General features: G+C 39.1%; 1 protein-coding gene across 1 annotated transcript; it reads left to right on the forward strand.

Annotated features, from left to right (window-relative positions):
- Positions 1-270: 270 nt before the first annotated feature.
- Positions 271-9,416, forward strand: slc6a1a (solute carrier family 6 member 1a). The gene is made up of 15 exons (XM_042004568.1): positions 271-589; positions 1,689-2,072; positions 2,319-2,450; positions 2,610-2,710; positions 2,853-2,962; positions 3,118-3,250; positions 3,898-4,032; positions 4,139-4,242; positions 4,781-4,905; positions 5,079-5,191; positions 5,833-5,964; positions 6,164-6,266; positions 6,506-6,606; positions 6,770-6,937; positions 7,059-9,416. Exons 2-15 carry the CDS (start codon positions 1,841-1,843, stop codon positions 7,503-7,505), a joined length of 2,136 nt encoding a protein of 711 aa, XP_041860502.1. The 5' UTR covers positions 271-589; positions 1,689-1,840; the 3' UTR covers positions 7,506-9,416.
- The last annotated feature ends 17,760 nt before the right edge of the window (positions 9,417-27,176 follow it).

A 27,176-nucleotide genomic window follows, 5' to 3' on the forward strand; every position in this document is an offset into this window, starting at 1 on the left:
ACATGAGAATGTCAAATCGTTATTCCAGCCAGGGCCTTTGGATCACACAACTTGCTTTGATATGTGCTTTGGTAAATAATTATAAGAAATAATTATTTTATTTAAATTAATATTAAATCTTAAATTAATTTAAATGAAAAAAGAGTCAAAAAAACTAAAATTTGAACAAACAGGCTGCAAGTGTGATTAGTACAGCCCCTAGATGAAGATGAGGAGTGGGGGCGTGGAGGGGGGGCGACTTTGAGATGACATTGAGGCAGTGTAGATGGGAGTTGAGTCTCTGGTTGTTGATGTTAGACAGTCGCACAAGGCGAAGCGCCTGCTGCCCGTGTTGATTCAGCCTCCTCCTCCTCTTCCTCCTCCTCTTCTTCCTCCTGGTCTTCAGCACTGCTCCCCGCTGGACAGCTCCTGCCTGGACACCGCTAACGCTGCATGGTCCCTTTAAGTCTTTTAATGGAAGTAAAATCTATTTATGTTTCAAGAAATATTGGGAGTTTACAACTTCACCCACGGGAGGAATCTGCGGATACCTCGTTTCGAGATTTGTGGCAGCCAGCGTATCCTCGGCGGCACAGATCACAGATTCATTGTGAGTAACCTGGTTGCTGATTTCTTGCGTCTGTCTCTGTGTGCAGCCTACGTTGTCTTTTCCCACCCCCATATAAACGAGTCGATTTTGTTGCATGGCTTTTTTCGTTTTCTTTTTCTTTTCTTCCTTTCTTTCTTTTTTTTACTTTTTTTTATTATTATTTTTATTATTTGCTGTAATCGTTTGAGTGGTTAAATTGTGAATGAGTCTATTAATCTGGGGTCAAGGTAATGATTGCACGGTGATCTCTAAACTACATGCTACATTCAATTACATGCAGAATTGATTGCTGTTTCTCTGTGTACTGCGCTCCGCAAATGTAGAGGCGCATTCTAGTGCGCTGGATTTGCGCACAGTTCTCAATTAAACGGATGAAATAGGATGACTATGTGCGCAGCCTGATGCGTAAAGCTTTTACGCATTGGACATCCCTTTGTTTCTACTGTGCATTTTGTTTTCCAGTTTGTTTGAGTAGTCTTTGGATCCCTGCTGCTTCCAATTCTGCATGTGGATAACTGTTAGGGGAATCTGTAGGTGGTAATTGGTGGACTTCACTGTGCTTAATCTTCAAAGGCTGCTATTGCTACGGCGCGTCTTGCGCTCTAAGAGCACGTTTTGGATCCTGTCATTTCTCTTTAAGTTTTCGTCTTTCGTTTCTCTTTATGCTGTCTATCTTTCCTGTATTTTTAAGCATATTTTACTGCAGATTTTGTTTAGGCTACAGTGTCTGCTGATCTGGTTTTGGCTGTCAATTTATGTACAATCTGTCGTCTGTGTTTTACTTGTGGAGGCAAGTCAGCAAGTCTCTGCCATCGATGGTGTTTTTTTCTTTTTTTTTTTTTTTTTTTTTTTTTTTTTTTTTTGGCATTTGTCGAGTCTGGCATGAATGAAAGAAATTGCCATGGCGCTAAATGATCAAGAGAAACATTTGTCTGCTTTTTACATAGTTAAACTGTGTATGTTTGGATGTCATTGCCATAGTTTTATTGTACCTTTACGTGTGTACATGAATGTTGTACGAATGTGTCCTTTTTATGTTCAATAGGTAACCATGTTTTTGCGACCCCTGAACAACCAATTACTCTATTCACGATTCCAGGTTAACGGCGACTGACGAGCCGTGTGTACACAGGCTTCATCTCAAGACATTTGGTACGAAGGTTAGTTCTTAAAACCGCGAAGCTGCTGTCTACGTGGACAGGTGCTGAAGCCTCCCGTCCTACTGCCAGGACCTCTGCCAAACCCAGAGACATGGCGACGAACGGCACCAAAACGGATGGACAAGTCACAGAACTGAACGAGGTGTCCACTAATAATGACAAGCCCAAGTCACTGGACGTGAAACCCGAAAAGAAGAAAAAGGAGTTGCCTGACAGAGAAACATGGGCGGGAAAATTTGATTTCCTCCTGTCTTGCGTGGGTTATGCAATTGGACTTGGAAACGTATGGAGATTTCCCTATCTCTGTGGAAAAAACGGCGGAGGTAAACACTATTTTCATCGCTAATTTATGCACACTGCACGAGCCAGTCAGCACTGCCCGTACATTGTCGAGCTTAATCTACCGTGTCGATAACATGAACAGAATGAATATATCTCTCTCCTACATTAACATCCTTTGCAACCTTAATTAATTGACGTTTATGTGTTTTCAGTAATGCGTCAGAGCAGTTTTTATCCGAGGATTAGTCATATAAAATGCGTAACTTGATCTGCTTTTGTCCATCCAGGAGCCTTCTTGATTCCCTATTTTTTGACCCTTATATTTGCTGGGGTCCCCTTGTTCCTACTGGAGTGCTCCCTTGGTCAATACACCTCAATTGGAGGTCTTGGTGTGTGGAAACTGGCTCCTATATTTAAAGGTATATATAAATAAATATGTCTCGATGAATATGGGTTTTCTTTTCAAACTGGCAAAATTTTGTATGATAGGCTATATGACGCACTGATGTAAATAGAAATATGACATTTGGATTTACAGAGGCCACACACACACAACCTAATTAATTTCTCTGTGATAGGTGTGGGCCTTGCAGCAGCTGTCCTGTCCTTTTGGCTTAACATTTACTACATTGTAATCATTGCGTGGGCCATTTACTACCTGTACAACTCATTCACTACCGTAAGTATTACAGAATGTCCTTATAAAATGATGAAAACATCAATGGTGAATTTAGTCTGTGGCTGTAAGAAACTACAAAAAAAAAAAAATATCTTCAAACATGTCAAAGAGGGTAATTTAAAATGCAATCTTTGTTTTGCAGGATCTGCCATGGAGCTCATGTAACAATCCATGGAACACAGAGAAATGTTACACAAACTACACCATTTTAGATACCACCAATTTAACCAGTGCTGTGATGGAGTTTTGGGAGTAAGATATTAACCTCTCTCTCTTACTTTCCACAACATTGGTGCTTTAAACTATCCTGAATGCCTCCCTGAGCTACATAACAGACAGCCTCCTCTGCTTCATGTTTGTTTCGCCATCTGTATAATAGTCTTATTGTTGCTCGCTCTGACTTATAGGCGCAACGTGCATCAAATGACTGATGGCTTGGAAAAACCAGGCCAGATTCGAGTGCCACTGGCAATAACTCTGGCCATTGCCTGGGTCCTTGTGTACTTCTGTATCTGGAAAGGGGTTGGCTGGACTGGGAAGGTAAGATGATTGTCAAATTTGACATCCCAAGACCTCCTATGCCAAACTGGCTCCTAATAAGAAACGGGTGACAGCTATGCAATATTAAAGAGTCTAATATCATCTCATCAATCTTTCAGATTGCAGTCAGCATTGTCCAGATTGATTTTGAAATAATAGAGAGCAAAAATGTATGTTCCCTAATCCTTTTCTGCCTCATGGTGGATCCTCTAATTCCAATTCTCCTGACACATTTTCTGCATTGAGTGTGAATTCATGATAGGAGGAGCAACAATCAGCTATACCCCACAATCTGAATTTGTCCTCTCCCTTCACTTGGAGCTGCTTCTCTCCCATGTGATGCCGCATTTTCAAAGTCTAGTTCATCACATGACCATGGCAAACATTATTTGTTTTGGTTCAAAATATACACAACCCCACCCCTGCTTGCACAATGTCACAAATGCAATGAGAGAGAGAGCTGCAGTGATTTCTTTGCTAAATAACTGGTCCTTTTTTTCCAGCCTTTAATTTTTATTAAAAGAAACTGCAAAGAAACTTCAAAGGCTTCATAAAGATTTATGTTCCAGAGTCACTCTTTCATGGATTGTATGTATCCTTAAGAAGCAACGATGTTACCCTGCTGATAACTGCTTCACATTTTATAGGTCGTTTACTTCTCCGCTACGTATCCCTACTTCATGCTGTTTATCCTCTTCATCCGTGGGGTAACTCTACCTGGAGCTAAAGATGGAATTCTGTTCTATATCACCCCTGACTTTGAAAAGCTCAAAGAATCTGAGGTAATGGCATACCTCAATGGCATAGGATCCATACTTATGTGCTGCATGCCTGAGTTTGCAGATATTTGCCTCATGCAGTGAAATTCTTGTGATTTCTTTCTGTCAGGTATGGCTGGACGCAGCTACCCAGATCTTTTTCTCTTATGGATTAGGACTGGGGTCACTTATAGCTTTAGGCAGCTATAATCCTTTCAATAACAATGTTTACAGGTAAGACTGGTGATGATTCATGTGCTGGATGTGATTTATGATTCAGCGGTGGGTAAAGCTGCTATGTATGAAGCAGATTGTCCTAGATGAAGATGGCAGTAATTTAATTGATGCTATTTTATCAAATAAAAATACCCAAGAGTCACGGGTGCATGATAATGGCCTTTAAAAATGTCTAATTAATGTGAGGTCTTTGTATGAACATCAAAGCAATCTAAGGGGAAGGCAGTTTTTTATTGCAGTGTCTGAGTATTTTCTCTAACAGCCCTGTGGTTTTGGGCCACATAAACAATCAGTTACATAAAATAGCTGCATTCAGTTTGTGCTTTTTGTGAGCTTGTTTCAAATGGGTTTTCATTTCTTTAGCATCCACAAAGAAATATCCGAGAATTCTGTTATTAAAGTTTGTAGATAAAACAGGGTTATTTTTGCTATAAAGAAAGTATTATTCAGCTAAACAGGGAAGGTCCATACAGATAGAAAAAGAAATCAATTTAAACATTTAACAACAGCCCTATTTAATATTTCCTCTCCCCAGAGACTCTATCATTGTGTGCTGCATCAACTCGTGTACCAGCATGTTTGCTGGCTTTGTAATCTTTTCCATTGTTGGCTTCATGTCACATGTGACAAAGAAAGACATTGCCGATGTGGCAGCTTCAGGTAACTACTGATTGCTTTCTTCTGTAATGTTTCTATCTCCGTTTTTCTGCAACACTGTCATACATACTGACTGCTAAACACAGTTTTTCTCACTAATGCTACATGAATAACTATGTTTGAAGTTGTCAGAAAAACCCTGGTGAAATATGAAATATTTCCTATTTATCTTCTAGGTCCTGGCTTAGCTTTCCTGGCCTACCCAGAGGCTGTAACCCAGTTGCCAGTGTCTCCTCTCTGGGCCGTTCTGTTCTTCTCCATGCTGCTCATGCTGGGGATAGACAGCCAGGTAAGGGGCTCAGAGATGATCTGCTCATGGGCTGACCTAAATTTTTAAAAGCAGGTAGATATCGTGTAGCTCACCTCTGCTTCCTGCATGATAAGCATGCAATTTGCTTCTTGTGGACAGATATAGCCGGGCTTTGACATTAGCTGTCAAGTATTTTTAATGCAACTTTATCACCTCTATTGGCCCGCAGGTCCCACTGTCTGCGTTTCTTTATTTTATGTGGTATTTAAATAATGCCTCATTGGCCGTGAACACACACACACACACACTTAAAAGTGTTTTCCATATTATCAAAATGGCTTCCAAGAGGTGAGAGGTTGGTCATTCACAGGATTATAATAGGACTTTTATTCCTTTCAGCCCCCCCCCCCCCCCCCCCCACCCCACCCCACCCCACCCCCACACACACACACTTTCTTTATCGGCCCATCCAACCAGTAGGAATAAGTTGTTGTTTTGTTGTTTTTTTTTTGTAAAATACAGCTGAAATATTTCCTAAATCTCCAATAAATTAAAACAGAAAAAATACTTACTTTTTATATTTAAACATGTTCATGTTGATAAGTATAAAAGCAGCAAGGTGCAACAGTTCACATATTTCTATTAATACATAAAGTTGTTTCTGTGATCCTGTCCTTCAGTTCTGCACTGTTGAAGGCTTCATCACTGCCCTTGTGGATGAGTTCCCCAGAGTTCTTCGAGGTAGACGAGAGATCTTCATCGCTGTTGTCTGTCTAGTGTCCTATGTGATTGGACTTTCAAACATCACACAGGTACAGCAGGGCTGCTCTGTTCACCCAACTCAATATAAGTGGCACAATATCCAGTAAAGGAAATTAAAATGTGATCAAAAAGATACAGATCATACATGTGTGTAGAATATAAGAGGCCTGTGTAAGCCAGTACTCAAGAATATCTGCACATAGAGTTTGTTTTCTTTTTTTATAATACTTCTTTTTTTGTTGTTACTAGGGTGGAATCTATGTGTTCAAACTGTTTGACTACTACTCGGCCAGTGGAATGTGTCTTCTGTTCTTGGTCTTCTTTGAATGCATCTCCATATCCTGGTTCTATGGTATGTGAGTCATGATAAAATCATTAAACAAACTTTTTTCAACACATTACAAATAAGAAAAGTTGGTGAGTTGCAAAAGTGTGAAACTGTTTCCTCGGCTTCAAACAATGTTCAACCTCAAGGTCATGATTGCTCATGTGTTCCACATCACTATCCTGCTCATCATGCATGGCAGACCAGCAGCAAATTTAAATAAATTGGATATGAATATTTTGATTATAAATCTATTTATCTGGCAGGTGTAAACAAGTTCTATGACAACATCCAGGAGATGATTGGCTACAAACCTTGTATATGGTGGAAGATGTGCTGGCTCGTGTTCACCCCTCTCATTGTTGCTGTGAGTACTTTGAGCTAATAGAAAAGTACATCTAAAGTCATGGCATGAAAAATGAAACAATAAATAAAGTCAATATTACCAGCTTGCAGCCATGTCAGACTGAGACCTCACTGCCTGTAGTCAGAGGTGTCAGGATACATAAAGCTTCTCATGTCTCCCACAGGGTGTGTTCTTGTTCAGCGCCGTACAAATGGTTCCTCTAAAAATGGGAGACTATGTGTTCCCAGGCTGGGGTCAGGGAGTTGGTTGGCTCATGGCTCTGTCCTCCATGGTTCTCATACCCGGATACATGGTCTATATGTATCTTGGTCTCAAGGGCACTTACAAGGAGGTAGGAACAAAATCATCTTGTTGAATTCCTTAATGATCACAGATTTCGCTGTCCTATGCTGCCAGACTTTTGACAGTGTAGTGCTCATATGTAATTAATTTGAATTGTGGTTCTCTCCCAGCGACTTCGAATAATGTTTCAGCCTCCCGCAGTGGTCAGGCGGCAACAGGAAAATGGACCAGAGCAGCAAGCAGAAACCAACACTGCTAACCTGTCGAGCCCTGCCAATGCAGCAAATCCTGCCAGCCCTGTTAACCCGGCTCCTGTAAACCCAGTCAGCCCCACCAATTCGGCTCCTGCCAACTCAACCAGCCCTGTGACGCCTGCTAACACAGCTCCTCCACCAGCTAACCCAGCCTCCGCATCTAGCCCGGTAAATCCAGCCACAAGCCCCGTCGCCACTATCACCACCACAACCACCACTGTGGTCAGTCCGCTTAACCCCACCACCACAACTGTAAGCCCAACCAGCCCACCACCCAACCCAACTAGCCCAACAGAGCCCATTAACCCCCCGAACCCAACAAGCCCGACCTCTAACCTGACCAATGCTGAGGCCAATGTGTAGACAACAAAGAAACCCTCATGGAGCATGTAAACAAAAGAGAACATTACAAAGGACTTCCAAGATTTTAATTGATTCACCTACCTCCAGGGGCAATATGTGATCAAAAACAGATTTCCAACTATGTTTAATTTTCTGCATTTGTAAAACCAAGCCAATAATGTCTTATTGTTGGTTTGCATTCTGAAAACAATATCAAAGACTGTTAGTGTTCACAAATACAAGAGTAATTCTGAATTTAAAAAACGTAAACATACTGTGTAATACTGTGAGAAAAGAAAAAAACTTAGAGATATAGATTAGAGATTTGTTGAATATCTTCATGAATCAAGTAAATACTGTGTGAATATAGTAGATGAAGTAGTGAACAAAATTGACATCATTGAAGAGTGCAAAGGATTGCATCAACTTTTTTTTTTTTTTGTGGATGTTTACTAAACCTCACACAGTTGTCTCTTTTCCAATCGTTGCTCTCTGTGAGGTAAACTACAGGCCGCAAGGCAAACGGGGAGCTTTGAGTAAGCACAATGTCAATAAGAAGTTCATGTTAAGAGCTCTGGAGTAATCCAGTATTTGTTGTAAAAGATTTTGTGTGAGAGAGACTGTTATTTTCCCTTCCTTTTTTTCAGTGAAAAAAAAGATAAAACTTTTATGTGATCAAAGCATTTTTAGAATTATTTTTAGGATGTTTTATACTATATGTGTTGTGATGGAGGACCAAAATCAGTAGGCAGACAAAAGCAAAAACTATGCCATTTAGTATTTGGTTGGCAAAGCACAGGGTACAAAAAAAGTACAAAAACAAGACAAAAAAAGTAATAGAAGAAGAGGAAAAAGATGATGCACAGGGTTAGAGAAGTGATTTACAAACATTGACTATCCCTTAATGCTGACAGTCAATCCTGTTTACGTTTTGCATGCTTTCCTCAGGAACATCACTGAATTTTTTTTCAAATGTCTCCTGACAAACAAAAAAGGAAAAACAGAGAAGGCCTTAAGCCAGCACACCAATTTAGCCAAGCCATAGTCTGTTTACATGACTGGGCAGAACTACAAAATACCACTTTTTATGCTAGCACAAAAAAAAAAACAAAACAAACAAACTAAAAAAAAAAAAAAAAAAAAAAAAAGACAATACGGGACCAACTCTGTGTTTAAGTCCAGTCATAATTTTTTTTTCTCTCTATGTCTCATGATCAGTCATAGTTTGATCAATATGTATTCAGCAATACATACGTAGATGTATAAGTGCAGGCCAGAAAACAAGTGGCCTGTTTCTCTTTTTGTTTATGTTGTCTTTGCTTTACTAGTAAAAAGCATAAAGCTTTAATTTCCCCAGACTTTTGCCATGGCGTGTTAGGACAATGTTAGTTTGCTTCTATGGCAGCTACTGTGAAAGGCATCTGGTTGAACAGAACATGTTTACCTTAAAAAAAAAAAAAAAAAAAAAAAAAAAAGCAAAACAACTGAGCGAAAATGTGAAATGGCTACAGTTCATGTCCTGTGAATTTTGTATAAAGTTACTCTACCACAGTTTTCTCTGGAAGTTTGTTGTAAAACTGTACTGTGTAAAACATGTAACTGTGAATGTTTGTACTACATTGGAAGTTATTGTCTAAATGTTAAAAAAATTGAGTTGCTGTTTTCTGCAATAATATTTTGATCACAGAAGCTAAAGCACATATCTTACAGAAATATATGAAATTATGATGACGATAAAGATACTAATGATTATATTAAAAATAGAAACTATGTCTAGTAAAACAATATTGTTTTGTATATTTTTAACTGTCTCACTGCCTAATGTAAAACATAATATAAACATGATATGTATCTAAATGGTGTCAAATGATAAAGCACGATTGTTATGTTATACAAACAGAAAAAGACTGAAAAATAAAGAGTTATAGAAAATATAAATATAATACATGCTTTGAATTATCCCTCTTAGCATTGTTTTTAATATAGCAGTTGTTTCTGGTAACAGGAAATTAGGTCAACTATCCCATCAAAAGATGCACGCTGCTTTGAATCCTCCTGCAGTAATTGGCTGTTGTTTTCTCTCCACTCTTATAAATTAACCCTGTCCACAGACTATTCCCAGTCAATAGAAATAAGAAGTTGTGAAACCAGTAAAATTACAAAGAGGAATCAGGTGGAGAAAATATAAAACCTGATTAATCTTCTAGCTTGTTTTACATTCAGGCCAGGTGGGATGTTCAGGATGAAATAAAACCTGTCCTGAGTAGCTTTGGCTTGTCATAACATCCAGCTTAGCTCTACCAGGGGGTTAAAAAAAGATTAATCATTACAGTTAAAAAAAAACAAAAAGACATTAAAGGAGAAAAGTGTCTAAATCCTTTCAGTGCAGTTTATTAAGTGTCAGAAACACAAGCTGATAGAGAGGCTTCAGCAAGCAAGAAAAGCGTAGCCACAAAACAGCTCTAGCTGCGGGGCCTGGCGTGTACGCCCGCCCCATCTCCCCAACCTCTTATGGCTATGTGTCTATTTAGATTTGTGTGTGTGTGTGCGTGTGTGTGTGCAAGTTGCATCCTCTCCCCCCACCTCCTGCAGTTGCTGCTTCCATTAGCTTCCAGTGTGATAAAAGAGACGGCACCAGCTGACACCACCACAATGACTCGCCATGGATAAAAGAATGAGATGTCCCCTCTAGTAGCTCGTAGGCAAACTGCTCGTGTGTGTCTGTGTGTGTGTGTGTGACTGTGTGAGGGAGAAAGAGAGACAGGTCAGGGACAGAAAGCCATGTGTTTGAGTGGACAGGTTTGAAAAATGTCCCTGATGGCAGCTCATATAAACTATCCCCTGATGGATGATTTAGTGACCTCCTTTAATTCTAGATGTGTAATTTAGCATCGTTACCTATGAAAACAAGTCACCACAGAGACAGCCAGACTGATGTCTTTTACCCACAAAAGCTATAGATCATCATTTTCGGCCAGGGAGGACAGGAGGAGGAAGGTCTTGATTAGTTGGGAGCAATCTAGCAGAACACAGTTAGTCTTTGGGATCAGGGTGACAATTTTCTGCAGCTTCATTATGAAAGACTCATTTTATTATTTTTTTTTATTTTCATAGTAGGATTGGGGGAAAAAATTTATTTTTTCATAAATTCATAAATCTAAACTGGCTCACAAATTCTGAATGCTACAATAGCAGAAATTGGTGATGGGTTAAGTGCTGACACCTCACCTGTGAGTTTTTGCCTTGTTCCTAAAACTGGACCTCAAGCTTCTCTGAAATCTGACAGGTTACACATTTGTAACATCTGTTTCTGTAACAGCTGAACGAGTGCTTATTCTCCAAACAGCAGTCTTACTGCTTTTAAACATCATTCTGTGTTCATTTGTCAGTCTCTGTTAATCAGACAGTGTTCTTTTTCTCTCCCTCTCTCTCTTAATAAGAAAGTGAAGGGAAGACCCCTGAAGCCTTGAGAGTTTCATTTTCATTTCCTTTTTCATAATGCAGATGAGGTGGAGCCAATTGACTTTCTGATTAATTAGGTATATGAATAAACTTGACCATAAACTGACACTGTACATTAAGTACACTCATCAACACTGCACACATTAATTGATATAGATGGCATCAATTAAATGTGATACTATTTTTTGTCTTGTAAAGCACAACGTCTCTGGGCAAATCAACTCCATTTTATGGCCAGATCTGAGCAATGGAACATTGTTTGGTGTTTAGCATTTCTTGGCACTCTGTGTCGCAAGCCTATTTTTAAAGTTAAAAAGTGCTTGCAGTGTGGCTGCAAGAGAGAGGACACTGAGGAAGCAAACTGGTGATCCATGATGCTTTTATGAAAGGATGACAGAACAGAACGCTACAGCTTATAAACTCACATACAGAGCCATGATTAATCCTCATAGCCCACTTAGAGCAAGAAAAGCTAATTCTGCTGTGAAGATAAAAAGGCTGATAATTATGTTTATACTTTCTCTGTTTTAACCCCAGTGCCAAAGTTTTTAATCATAATGCCCAATTGGATTTATGTTGGTGTGGGTCACTGAACCTGCATATTGTTGACGTGGATTTGGTGTGATCATTTGTGACATTTCTCCTCAGATTTGTTTGCTCTGCCCCAGACTTCAGTCGGAGGTACAGTCACCCGAGAATTCAAAGCAAATAAATTAATGAATAACTAATCTTTGCAGATGCATGAATCTACATATCAATGTAATCAGAGGATGTTGTGTGCGTGGCTATTTCCAGCAGAGGGGATGAGAGGATGTCAAGCATGCAAAGCCTCTGCATATATGCTAATCTGACTCTTTTTTGCAATCTGAATATGAACCTTGCTGAAATGCACTTGTTTACAAATTCATAGTGTCTTTTGGCACATGCAGACAAACTATGCTGATTTTACATATTAAACATGCATTTACTGTATGCTGTGCAATGAGATCAGAGATCAATTTGTGCACTCTGGGATTTATTTTGGATTCCCATAGACTTAGCTATTTCATTCATTCTTATGACACAGCAAATATGGTGGTTATTTTGGGTGCATAACTTTGGGAAAATTTGTTGAACATTATATTCTGAGCCATATGCTGACAATATTTCCACTGCTGATTTTTCTGCTTCTGTATTTCTGCAGAGCAGTAGCCATCCTCTCACTTAGAGGGACTCTATCTTCCTGTAAAATCCTAACACAGCATGGCATTTTCAGTCCATTAATACAGCAAAACTGTAATGAAAATGAGTCTCTGTAACTGAGAGTGAATTTAACATCACGATTAAGAGGACAAGTTTTGCTAATCAGGAGACTGTCCCTTGCTACCTTCAGTTTGCTCCAGTGCTTCTTGTCTTTTGTCACAGCTTATAACATCTCCCCAATGTGCCAGAGGCTTATGGGGGAGTCACTGTAGATTACTGCCTGGGTCAAAAACTGAATGCAAATCAGGCAGAGGAATAGGCAGAGTGAAATGCTGAAGAAGGAATCTGTGCAGAATATATTTGGAAAAGAAGCAGTGATTCTTTGTGATGTTCCTGTTCAATCTATACTTGAAAATTCAAATGTCTGCATATATACAGAGGAGTGTTTTTAACCATTTTTGAAATGTTGTAAAATCTTAACCAAATAAAGACAAATAACTGCTTTCAAAGCCGGCTAATTTGCAAAGCTGAATGGCTTGTGCCAAACGCCTGTCAAGAGCAGAAATTCCACGTGGTGAACAGGACATGTTACACTGCCTGGATGTCACGCACAGTGGGTGCTTTGGATGATCTTGTGCCCTAATGTGAAGCCAATAGGAGGAAGCGTTAGCTCTCCAGTGAAGCTCCTCTAATGGCCTCCTCCTAGATTCCCTGCCCAAAGGCCCGTGCGCTCTGTCCTGGGTCTCTTTACACTGGAGTTCAGGCTGTAGGACTTTGATAATAGCTGACAAATGAAAAACTGTGTCAAATGCATTTATTTGATTCCCAGCTCTTACACAGAAATGACAACAGAATAAAGTCACTCTGTGTTGAATTATTTATTCTGCAGCTAATCTACATTCTACACACACCTGTTTCTGTGCAAAATAGTTGCCAATAATATGCATTTTGTATATTGCTTTGTTCTGTTGTAATATATGTATACATGCACATTTGCAGACATATTTCCATTCATATTAAAATGCATGCATGGAGACACATGTATGTGAATCTGTACACATAAGCGTGAAGACAGGACTGGGCAGCTGCTCCAGGCACAGCTTTAGTAAAGACCTGCATTCCAAATAAGTTCTGTCAGATTACGCCAGCGCACACTTAACACTTCACCCCTCAGGATGTTGCATCACTCTCCTCAGTTTACTACATCTGGACAATGAAACAAGGAGGAAAGTGAGAAGGGGATTAAGAAAGGTTCATGGAAAAAATCACTATAATAACAAATGATTTCTATAGATTCTTAACAAGATTCCTTTTTTATTTTTGCATGCAAAATAATGTTAATTTCAATATTTTTGGCACACTGACGAATGCAAATGTGAACAAGTGACCTCCACACGTGCATTGCATTATCCCTACTGTTGCATGACATTTTCACTCATGTGGTTATGCCCTTGACTGCACATTGTAACTGTGCAGAACAACATAGATATTTAAGCAAACTCTCATGGTTAAAACCCCTCCTTACCTCACATATAAACAAAAGAAAAAATTAGGAAACATACAGTGCTGCACTCCCCACTGGGAGGCATTTCAAAGGACTGCTAAGATGTGGTTTACTCTTTCTGACATGCAGAAAAACACACAGCCAACTTTTAGAGAAGTGCTGTCATATACAAACAAGCTCATTCATTCCGTCTGTCTCACTCTCTTCCGTAAACAACATCCACACATGCACACGATGATTAAGAGGTCTGAGGGCCTTCAGGGTATGCTTGGTCTTGAGGCTGCACTGAATCATAGCTGTGATGTGGTGCATGCTTTCCACTCAGATCTGTCAGTGAGGTTTGGGAACTGTGCTCACTGATGAGTGAGTCGGACCAAGCTGGGCCACAGTGGCCTGCCCAGTCTGTCCTCCCATCCTCAAGCACCTCAGCTTCATGTACTCTTTACCCATAGCTACACAGTGACAGGTAAGACACCTGAAGAGCAGCCTGAGCGCTGCACAGCTAAACCATGAAGATGAATCAATGAGGTGAAGATAACACCAACAACAGTGAAGCAAGCAGAATGCAATAACTGATGTCTCCCTAAGAAACACACGTACAAAAAAACTCTAGTTTTGATAAGCCAAAGGAATTGTGTTGACATCATAGACCCAATAAAACAAAAATCAACCAATGATGCATCTTTCTTTTTATTTATATATTTCATTGTCCCAGGCTTTTTGTGTTATGGTCTGACACTCCCCCCCTCTCTTTCTTTATAAAGCAAAAGACATTGAGTATTAAAAAATAAGAAGTAGAACTGTTCCAAAATAAATCCAGTTCAATTCAATTGTACTTGTTTAGCACCACTTCACAACAAAGTCATCTCAAGTAACAGAACAGAGTATGTGGGTTGCAGCCATGAAAAACTTGCCTAATCGTCTGCCCAAATGCCAAACAGCTTACTCTGCTATTCACTCTTGTAATGAGCTTCTGATACACCCGGTGCTACTAATCAGGAGCCTGATTGGCAGCACCTGTGAGTATGGATCCTGCTACAATGGTCAGTCGGTGTCTGCTCCAAGCAAATCACATTTGACTGATGTAAATGGTAAATGGACTGTACTGATATAGCACTTTTCTAGTCATGTTGACCACTCAAGGCACTTTTACACTACATGTCACATTCACCCATACACTCATACAGCACTTCTATTGTTATACTAAGTGCTTTCTGCTAGCGCACGCATTCATACCCCGATAGGCACATCAGGAGGCAACGTGGCATTCAGTGTCTTGCCTAAAGACACTTTGGCATGTTGTAGCTACAGCCGCCAAATCTGGATATGGCATGTGCTGTAGGGCAACTTCAAGTTGGTGTTCTTTAAAACTAAGTAGCAGCACTATGTCAGTGAACCTTTTTACCATCTTCAGATAAAAAACAACTCTACAAGAAGCGTGACCCACACTACCACATTGGCTGATATGCAGCAAATGTTTGAATAATGGGATGTCATTCCCACAGCAGTGTTGCTGACCAGCATTAGAAAGTGCCAGACAGTTGTGGTTTTTGTATGGTTCTTCCACATTCTACTAAATTAATAGCTATGGCTTGGTTTAGTTGTTCAAAAATACCCAACAGTTTAATAATCACTAGTTGTAACCCTAATCTTATCACATGGGGTCACCTGACACAGAGTGAATGAGTAAATAAGTAAATTGTTAAATTGCCAATTAGTCTTGTTTCTTCAGACTTTGATGATCCAATCCACAACAAATAATCAATAACAAAATAAGCTGTTTGGTTTGGGCAGAAAAGATTTGGCTAGTTTTTTTTTATAAGCATAGTCCACATCCCACAAAAGCATTTTCTTTTCAAATGTGGCATTATTTTGGGTTATTTCCATGCAGTCTTTTATTAAAACGACTGCATTGGTTTATGGCATGTAGCGATTTTACAATAACAGCAAATGAACTGTACAAAAGTTATGTTTTCCTTCCTCTGCTCTTTGCTGCAATACAGCTTCTGTCATGCTACTGATGGTGTTTCCACTCCTGACAACTTTGATACTCACAATGTAATTATGTGGGTAGTTGCCACTCTTTAGAAGAAAAATCAGTTCTATGTAAGGGATAAAGAAGGTGCTGGTGGGTGGCATTAAATCCCTAGGCCTTCAAGCGTCCAATCTTTTCCACAGTGCTTTCACTCTCTTACTTCTACTGTACTTTCACGATTACTTACTTTTCAACTTTGCTTGAACCAGCAAATGATTAGTTGATCAAACATGGTTGAGGTTAGAAAACACATTGTCAAAGAAATCAACATTTTAATACTCACAGGTTGCAGCTCTGGCCTCATGTGGCTACATGACACAAAACAACTGCTCAAAACATGATCTCACAATTTTTAAGTCTGAATTATGATGAAACTGTGCTAGTTTCTTTGGTAAAGAAAAGCGCTATAACAATATTTTTGTCTTCTCTCTGACTCCATTTTCATAATCAAGATTTATCATGTTTTTTTTGTGTGTGTGTCCAAATCATAACTACAAAGGCTGTATTTATTGTGTTCAACAGATTTCTTAATGAATGATTGAACGTTAGCGTGTTCCCTCAGTTAAGTTTGATGCTGATTCCATTTTCAGATAGAACCCGATCTCATGGCAAAATGTGAAACAGGTACCTTGGTCTACAATGGAAAATGTTGCATATTTACAATAAAGACAATTACCTATTTACAACTTTCTCCTTGAACTTTGATTTGTAAGTACATTAATGTTTCACATCTTCACAAGGGTTTCTGCATCATAATAACCTCTTTCCATTTCTCACTAATGTTCATTTGATCACACATACTTATAAGAAGTAAGGAAGGGGTGGGTGAAGGCACTAATCCATTGGTTGTCATGTAGGAGATTACTGGTTTGGCACTCATCCTGCACTTTTCCACTTCACCTCCTATTTAAGATTCTTTTGTTTCTGCTGCACTGTTAATGGTTAGTGTTAGGTGTTAAAAGTGCGTGGTTGGGATCAGAATTATTCTACGTTGTTAGGTATACAGTACTTATTCCATGACATCACATTATTCAATGACATCACATGAACACAGCCCAGCAGAAGCTAATAGCCTGGAGATATGTTGGTAATTTTTGGACTTGAGGATAAAAGTATCTATGCATTAAATACATTTTTTGGTAACACTGGGCAATTTAAATCTGGCTACTAGTTTGAGTTTTAATGCAATTAAGAAAAAAAGAAAACAGTAAAGTGATAAAGAAGGCTGACTGAGTTTTCTTAATCAGTAACAGTTCTATTAGTTTGTCATCAGATGCAAAATAGACCGTTTTGAAACTTAAGAGGAGAGCACTGGACAAACTGTTTGCCATCGTGGATAAGAATAACCCATGATGGCTAACAAGGAGGATATCGTTCTACCATATGCTATTCCTCTGTTCCTGTTTTGTTTTACTTGTTGGTTATTTTAAAGCTTGTTTTCAACTGTTGCGTTTGCACATTTGCTAAACTTTACTGCTTCTCATTGCACAATTTTCCATGTTTTTGCACATCTGTCAGGTTTGACTGCACATTTGAGAAGACAATGTGCCCTTGCACATTTGTACATTGGTATTATCAATGTTCATGATAAAAATATTGATAAATATGATATGACCAATGTTGCTAATAGTATCAGTACATTTTTGTTAGTGTTGGGCTGGACTTGGCAGGATAGATCCCACATCCTGGGTCAGCTGAAAACTGGACTAAGAAGCTTGTTGATAGATATGTTTGCTCCATGGTTTTAACACCAGTGAACGAAAAAGACATTTTGGATATTATAAATAAATCTAAATAACTGATTGTTGTGACATTGATATGAAAGGGGTTAAAATAGTTATTGAAGAAATTTGTAAACCAATGACATACATCTGCAACTTCTCATTCCAAACTGCTATATTTCCACAACAAATGAAAATAGCAAAAGGCATATCTTTGTATAAAGATGGGAGCAAACTTCTTTTCACTAAATACAGATCGGTCTCATTACAGCCACAATTCTCCAAAACTTAGAAAAACTCTTCATCAATAGAGTGGATAAATTCATTGATAAACACAAGCTACTTTCCAACAGCCAATATGGTTTTTGGACAAATGCATAAACATCACTTACAATACTGGAATCAACAGAGGAAATCACTAATTCAACAGATCAGAAAAAATTCACTGCCTGGACATTAGTAAATTTGAAAATAGTATTTGACACAATCGATCACAATAAATTGCCTGAAAAACTGGAACGTTTTGGTGTTAGAGGGGTCGTCTTTCCTTTTCAGACTAGAAATTGAAGCATAATGGGCTGATGAAACACCTCGAGATCTGTGTTCATTTGTTTTTGTTACATTTGTTTCGATGAACCCCCCCCCCAGTCAATCAATCAATCAATCAATCAATTAGATATTTGCTGTATTTATTTTTTATTTACTTAAATGATAATGTAGTTGAATTCCTAGCTTATGTATATTTCATATCTGACTTACTGTTACACTTGAATGTTTTGTATTTTATACTTATATTTTTAATTCTCTAATTTGTATATTTTGTATACTTGCTGCAACCCACTATTTTCCCAGTTAAGAGATCAATAAAGTGCATATCTCAATATCTTCTCCTTACACAGCACACAAACACAGGGACTCCATATGGTGTCTCGTCTATTTTGACAGTGACTGAATGTTGAAAGGAGCTGGAAGGTATAATAGCTTTGTAGCTTTTTTTTTCCTTTTGTTAAGCAAACTTTTTTCTTCTACAAAACCTTTATGTTCCATCACAGATCCTGTAGTATTTTTTCTTTGCTTATAAAACATAATACAACTAACATACTGACAAATATAAGGGTTGACTGAAATAAGTGAATGCCAGTTCTTTGTTGTTAATGCTGAGTTTAGGTAACACAGTAAATGCTGTGGCTCCTCTTTGTGAAGTTTTGCTAAGTCTCTGCTGCAGCTGCATTCGGGCCTTGCTTGTTTGTGGATCTTCCTTCCTTCAGTTTTGTTTTTTTTTTTTTTGGGGGGGGGGGGGGGGGGGGGGGGTCATTTGCTATCTGTACAATTAAATGCTGTAACCTACATTCAAGCCAACTCCGTTTGATTGTATCTGAGCTGAGATTTTATTGCTATTCATCTGGTAACTTCTTCAGATGATTACATCATCAGTAAACTGGTGGCCCATTTCCACTAGCAGCTATACATGTAACGCTGCCTCCACTGTGGTTGACCAATGATGTGGCATGCTTTGCATAATCTCTTCCATCTCCAGTTCATCTTGGTTTCTTCTGTCCAATGGCTCTTACTCCAGAGTTGGTCCAATTGGTCTTTTCATCATTTTATGTCAGCAGTGGTTTGTATCTTAAGGTAAAACTGCACATTCGTTCATAAAGGATATTGTTGGGGTTATCAGTACATTCTTTCTTATAAATAATCCTAGTCTTTTCACTCCGAAGTTTTTTTCTTTTGTCAGCCTCTGTGACTTCCTTCACTGGCCTCAGCAGCACATCTTTAAGACATCCAATCACCAGGTGGCTTAAAAATCTTAAACACATTTCAAGAACCCATATATGATGACAAAGAGTTTTTTTTTAGAAGAGTCTATAATAGTCTAAAATTTCAGCCTCTTTCGATCAAGTTCATATCTGCCAAAAATTGAGCTCGAGGCGGGTTATTCAGGTTCAGTCAGCCTTCTTTTTTTAACTGGACATTATATGAAGCTAAATGATCAAGTGTCTGAAACATTTTTACAAACCTGTTAAAATGAACACAGAAACTATGTCAATGTGTGAAGATCTCCCAACATATGGAAACAAAATGCTTTTTGTATTATAAAAAGACAGAGCTTAGTATCTCAGATTTACAAGGCTTTATAATGTAAATAAAATATTGCAAACATAAAGCTATGTAACTGTAAAATGCACCACAATTTGAACATAAACATAACCACAAAACAACTGTTTATACTGTAATGGCATGCTTGATAGATAATAAAGTCACACTCCCACTGTATGTGTTTTAGTCCTTCTGAATGTCACATCTCCCATCTTAAATACATTAAAGTCAAAGCAAAGCAGAACTGATTATTCATTTTGAGTTGGTCAAAAATACCTTTATTCACCACTAAGGCAAACATTAATGATAAAAACAATGGCCTAATATGTGAAAATAGCACAACTAATTGGACTATTCTCATTGTCCCCATTTATAAGCATGGGAGGGGAATAGATTTAATGACTGAAGCATGTCCAAGTGTGATGATAGCTTGTAAAATGCCCCCTTTCAGCCTGTAGATATCAGGATTTTTCTGAGGCCCTTTTACATCACAGACCAAAGCAACTGAAAAAGAATTTAGCTGGAGGCACAGTGGGACTACTGAGCAGCTTTCTAGCTCTGTACATTTTGTACACATTGTACTCTTTACTATTTTTACAAAATGCACACAATTCTTTGTGGTTAATATCTCTTGTTATTCACAGCTTTTTTTTAATAACTGTATACCAGCCTCTGTTGTTACTTTCTGGGTCAAAGCCTGGAATGGAAACAAGGAGGTTGCACAAAGAGCCAAGGCTAGTTTGATCCCAGTTGAATGTGTACATGCAGGAGAGATTTTACTCCCAACTACATTATCTGGGTGTGTTAGTTCAATTTAGTAAGATTTAAGCCAAAATTAAATATTTGCATGCACTTTATTTTTTTTCTTTTTATTTTTTTTAAATAACAGTTCTCAGTATAGCTCTCTAAAATCCATGATGTGGAGTTAGCTTTTCTTAAAATTAATCCAAAGTGTATCTCCATTGAGTGCATCCACATATAGTGCCCTAACAGCCACAGTGAAAGATTGTTAACCTATCCCTTCTGTCCACTTAGCATGAATCAGCTGACATGTAGCTCCTCCAAGATCTGAGGTACTGCATCTCAACTTTGGTCACCACATGATTTATTCAGTTCTTCTACTACTCAATTTTTTTCCAATTTAAGCAAGTTCTATTTGTCAGATACACAGGTAACAAAGTGTGGTAGTCCAAGGCTAAAACATTACATTACACTACAGTAGTTAATACAGTAATACACTGCAGTGTTTAGGGTGAAATTGGCTTTTTGTAGACATGCATATTTCACATCTCAGAACCTCCTTAAAAGTCATGTACCAAAAAATCAGTTGAAACAACTTTCCAGATAAATATTTGTTGACATTGTTTTGTCCAATTGCCATAAAAATAAGTTATATTTAAGGTTGAAGTTCCAGTATAGAATTAGTATTATATTATTAAAAATCCCACATTTGAGCCTGTCAAGTAGGTTTGACAATTTGAGTGGAAGCAAAGCATTGTGCTGGAGTGAAGTTTCTGTGGTCTGTCAAACACATCCCCTGGCAGAGCCTAATGTGGCGTGTGACACGTCACACCCTATCACTCTGCCTAACAGATGACCAGCCGCTTACGTATGCCGCGTGCACCACTGGATCCTGAACCAGACAGTGTCAGGAGCGATAACAGTTTGAACGGCAAACCCACTCTGAAGCTTTGCCCGCTCCCATTCCCCTACAATTCATTTGATGCTGCAGCCACACAGCTCTCAGTCAGCTGTGGACCACTGCTGTGGGCTGTGTCCTAAAGATGCTTTTATTCCTGGTTCACCTGCTCAGTCCCTTCTGGCTGAGGGCCAGAGATAACCTAGTCGCTCTGTTCCCTTGGACCAGTGAAATATCCTCCATCATTGGAGGGGGAAGAAGGTTGACTTTACAGAGATAAAGACTGTTGCTGATCCCAGCTGTCAGGAGGGAATCAATGGCTTCTATATTAGCTAAGGTTCACTTCAGGGATGGTAAGATGGTCAGAGACAGCCATTTATGCAATATAGCCAATTTGCTCCAAATGTAACATTCTGTGGGGTTATTATAAAGATCAGTATTACACCTCAAGTGTTTCTCCCATATGGCCCTTTGGTTCTAAAATGTGCTTCCTCTATTTGGCATTGGAGGTAAATGTCCCTTCTGCACACACTCATTATTCCAATCCTCACAAGGATGTGGACAGGCCATGCCTCTATGACAGCATGTGATGCTCTCTTGGTCTTTCTCTCTCTCTGTAAGGCTGTTTCTTCCCCTTAATAAAACCTTTTTTTAGCTTGAAAAAAGAAGTGGTTTGCTTCCCTTTGTACGGCACCTTCCATTCTGCATGTGAGTAGCATATGTAGCTGAATCTTTAGAAAAATCACAAGAGATTTCAGCAAGATGTTGAATGAAAAACCTTCTGGAGATTTTTTTCCTCATAGTTGCATCAGTTTTTTTTTTTTTTTCTTTTTTGAATATATATATATATATATATATATATATATATGTGTGTGTGTGTGTGTGTGTGGTGAAGGTGCCAAAAACAGTGAGAATGAATTGTCAAAGTCAGAAATTTTGTAAAAGCCCTGATTTTTTTTCTTTTTTAAAATTAATATCAATCTTTTCCTGTAAGAATCATAACATGTGTGTGTAACAAAACACTGCCAACTTACCTAACCTTTTTTTTTTCCTTTTTCTTTTAGTTACCCTGATATCATTCCCCATTTGCTCTGTTTTGTTTTCAACATGAAGGGGAATGCTGAAACGGATTATAATGCAGTCTACTGTACAGTCTGCAGGTACTGAAGTCTCATAAAACAATGTAATGGAAGAGAAGGAAAATCAGCAAGAAGCAATTTTTCTGTGCTGGATTGTTCTCTTTGATCTGGAGTGCAGTGAAAGGAGGGCATTATGTAACGTCTTCAGCACACACATGGCCAACTGTGTGACTGCCAAACACACAGGGAGGAGTGGTAGTGGTGGTGGTGATGATGGTAGGGTGCTGTGGCAAAAGGGGGGAGGCAGACAGGCTAGAGGAAAGAGATAGGGCCTTGAAAGACATCAGTAGATGGCCGTGAGAGGAAAAACGTTGCTGCTCATGTTGGTGTTGGGTCACTTTCCTTATTAAGGCTGCTCAGTCAAGCAGCTGTAATGTGGTCTCTAACAAGCCTCATAATGAGACATGAGAATGCCTCTTAGTAATGGTTCAAACATCTATCTGCTGTTCAGTGCCCAAAACACACTGTCTCAATACACATCCCTTCTGCCCGCTGTTAAGCGAGGAAAGTTAAATAATTACACAAGGTCCTGATTTGTAGGGGAAAAAATGCCATCTTTTTCATATGAGAAATAGTAGCCTATTATTTGTATGACCTAACTGGAAGTAATTCATTATCTAAAAAGAACAACAAAACAGAAGCACAGTCATGCTATTTTGCACCAGATGGCCCTTTAAATCAATTATTAACAAATCAATAATATATAATTACATGATATTTGAGCCAATTATAACAGTGGGAAGTCACTGGCTATGTGAAGCACCATACGGTCATACAGCAGGCCAGTTTTTCCAACCAAACGGGTCAAAGATGGAGCTGAGACAGCATCATAGTGTGGAAGTATGTAAAGGAGAAGTGTATAAATAGTATCTTGACAAATCCATGTCACATGTATGGTCACACAGGAGGGCCTTATCAAGAAGGAGTTGTCCTTACTGATGGAATGAAGAAGTGAAGAAAAGGCAAAGAGCAATTGGTAGACCGTGATTGTGGTGGTGTGCAGATGAAAACTGATGCTGAGATGGCCTGACAGGGTCTGTTTCTGTTCATTGCAAGACTGTTATCCAGAGTGACCGTGTTGTCTTCCCTTCCCTCTGCAAAGGTTATGCCTTTGCCAGCAGTCCACATGACACATTGAATGAGCCACCATTGCCTGAGCCAGAGACGTTGATCAGGTCAGTCTTAAAGAACGAACAACCCTGCATTTAATCCAGACCCATTCCAAAGTTGTTTATAAGCACCTGTGCATTTGATCTCAATATTTATGCTTTGTTTGCGTCCTATAGTGAGGCTGCAGCTGCATTTTGGAAGTGACGTGCTTGGTAATCGGGTGTGTAGGGCTGTCAGCTCAGGGTGCATGATCTTGCCAGCATGACTCAAGTCCGCCCGTGAGCTGCTTCCTGTGCCTGTGCATCTACTCCAGTTGTTCGTATGATCTATTTTAGATTCTCTTGCCCAAGGATGTGTGTGCATCCTCACAGCAGAGAGCCACAGAAATAAGAAAAAGAGGAGGGGTTAGGGGTAGTAGGGTGTGTGTGGTGGTGGTGGGGGTTGGGGGGGTGGGTGATGATGTTCAAATAATCTACAGGCAATCATGCAAATTCCATAGACATTGTGCACCCACAGATGCTGTAGATAGGGGTGCAGCACTGGATTCAATTCAGGCGCAACAAATTTGGAATTATGCAAACGAATGAATGAGATCTCTATCAGCTATTTGCACAGGCCAACATGTGTGTAATATGTGAGCCAACATGTATGACACTGCAAGGGCCACTTTTCCCATTTAGCCTGTAGTTAAATAATACAGTTATCCAATTGGATTCATTTTTACTTCTTACAGTGGCCAGAGTGCACTATGCTAAACTGCTCTCATTGGCTCATTTCTTTTACGTAGGCAAGAGAGCACAGTGTTTGACATATGTGTGTCTTGACTATATCTGAAAGCAGCCGAGCCCATCCTGTTAGAGAAATAACAGGAGGCAGCAACCGAGAGACCAGTCCTCTATTGCAAGCACAGATGTCATGCTCCTTGTGGCCTTCACACATTGAAGAGGCCAAGCTGAATTTGGCATGACCCTGAAGTGTCATCTTGATTAAGACACTGGTTTCGTGTCGACTACCGATGTGGCCTGATATTTGCGTGTGAGCCTGCGTGTGTCTATGCAGGGATATAAAATTGGTTTTGTGCAGGCTGGAAAACGTGGATCTCTTCTCTATAATCCCACAAGAGCAGGCTTCCTTGGAAGACATGGTGTAGCAACAGCAGCAGGGACATTGTGGTTGCTGAATGGCTGGGTCTAATCTTATGGAGGCAGTGGTCTGTTGGAGGGGCTTTTGAGCAGATCTGAGCCCAAGGGGTGAGAGGAAGAGCAACCAAAAAGAAAGAAAATAGATTGTTCTTTTCTGCTTGAAAGATTTATGCTCTCAAAATTTCAAATCAGCCAAACGGAAGTGAGGATACATTTTTATACATTTTCATTTAGCCTTGAAAAATTCTATTATTCTCTTGAAATTTAAGAATGCTAATCCAGCACAATGTTTCCCATACACACTATAATATTTCAAAAAAGGTCGGTGAACACAAGAGTCCATGTTGGGGCACAGCTATATGTTTGCACTGAACATTAAACCAATGTGTTTTTACTTTTAGACCTATTTTCCATCTACTAACAGATTAAGACTAAAGCAATCATATCAATAATTTTCACGCTTTGTTTGATCTCCAGGGACTGAGGAATTTGAAGGTATTTGAAGGGCAGCACAATGCTGCCATCTGCTGGTAGCAAAATAGACACCAACTGATCTAAAGTCCTCATTTAATCCCATTTCCATCATAACGTGAGTAATAATGTTGAGGCTAAAATTATTTTTAACTCAGTGATGAACTCTGCACCAAACAATCCTCACTATTGTGACATCAATCACTATTTTTTCTATTTCTATTTCTTCTCATGGATTTTTCAAATGGAGTTTTTTTTTTTTTTTTTTTTTTTTTTTTGTCACCATGACACCAAGTGAACAGAATTTTTGGTCTACTGAACAACTATGTTATTTGAAAGGAAATATGTCAACTGCTGTTTGAGAACAAGCCAGTTTGCCTGCAGAATGTGTTGCACACATAGCCAATACTTAGAAAATAGAAAGACATTAAATCTACTGTTTTTATAAAACACACGTCAACAGGCTTTTTATATACTGGGAAACCAAATCTGCAAATCACAGGAACTTTTAGTGTGATCTAAAGAAAGACAGTGAGATAATAAGCTGCTTTGTTATATCAGCACTGCAGATGTTCCACTCCACTAAACAAAACTAAACCCCTATTTTAAAAAGGAAGAGTTGCTTCATGTCATGATTTCCCAGTCACTGAGGAGGATCTAGCATAGTGAAAAAGTCAGGGATATCTGGATAGACTAGCTCACTACTCAATAACTAACTTTAACCCCTGCAGCAAACAGAATTTGAGCCTCTCTTTAAATGTTACCATTCACTAATTTCTATACCACTTATTCCAATTCAGGGTTGCGGGAAAGCTGGAGCCGTTTCCCTGCAATTAGCAGGCGAGAGGAAGGGTACACCTTGGACAGGTCGCCAGTCCATCGCAGGGCCAACACCAAGAGACAAACTACTCACGCTCACATTCACTCCTAGGTAAACTTTAGAGTGGCCAGTTAACCTGACATGTAATTTATGTCTTTGGACTGTGAGAGGAAGAGGGAGTACCATGTTCTCCCATGCAAACACAGAGAAAACATGCAAACTGCACACAAAAAGTCCCCTGTTGGAATCCCACCCCAGCCTAATATCACTTTATTTATTATCTAAAGGAATACAGAATCTGGATAAACTTATCCTATCTAAGTCCTAGAGTCTAGGGCCATTCAATTCAGTTCCACGAGGGCCACTGTCCTGCAGGTATTCAATGTGTTCCTGCTCCAATACACCTGACTCAAACTAAATGGATCCAACAGCCTATGAAGTTCTGCACAATGACTCACTGAGTCAGGTGGATGGAAGTGACCATATTGAATAGCCCTGGTCTAGCAGTTTCACGGCTCCAGAAATGTGCATGATGAATGTCGGTGTACCATCAAAATGAGTAATAAGGACAGACTTTTAATGCTTGAGTCTTTTGTTGTGTTGCTCTAAGTCAGGGATGTCAAACTGTTTGAGAACAACTGACCTGCAATTTTAAGATGTTTTCTTGTTTCAACACACCTGACTCAAATTAATAGGTGGTAGATTAATTTGACTTGAAGGAGGTGTGTTGGATCAGGGAAGCACCTAAAACCTGACAGTGACCCTCCACGACTTGAGTTTCAGATCCCTGCTTTAAATAATTTGTAAAGGAAAAGGGAAAGGAGAGCACAATTGTTGAGTATCATTTAAAGTTTTAAAGAGTCATAGTTCATCAAGTTGTGAAGCAGCCTTTAGTTGACACAAGTCAGATAAGACTTCAGTCACTGTAACAAGTTGCATCCACCTGTAGGCTGTAAAAATCACTGGCTTTCCAGCCACAACTGAGAGCCCAACAGATGGTGGGTGAGTTATCTGGGACATCTGAGACAAACAAGCATTGACTTGGGGCAACAAACAAAAACTGAGGATAAATTAACAAAATTGTGACATAAAGGTTTTCCTTTTGCAAACAACATCAGACATTACTTCTTATAAAAAAGATGATTGATGAATCTAATATGGCATCACATATTACCTCTAACATGTTGATCATTTGTATAAGGACATATGTTCAGTCCTTTCACTGTTGTTTTAAAAGATGAAATTAATGCACTGATAAATTAATTCTGTAGAAGTGAATGCAAGCGTCCAATAAAAATTAAGTAGTAAATATACTCTTATATTGTTCTAGAGGAGTTGTACTCTAATTCAGCAGTTCTCAAACTTTT

Source organism: Melanotaenia boesemani, chromosome 13 (genome assembly GCF_017639745.1).
Source record: "Melanotaenia boesemani isolate fMelBoe1 chromosome 13, fMelBoe1.pri, whole genome shotgun sequence".
NCBI lineage: Eukaryota > Metazoa > Chordata > Actinopteri > Atheriniformes > Melanotaeniidae > Melanotaenia > Melanotaenia boesemani.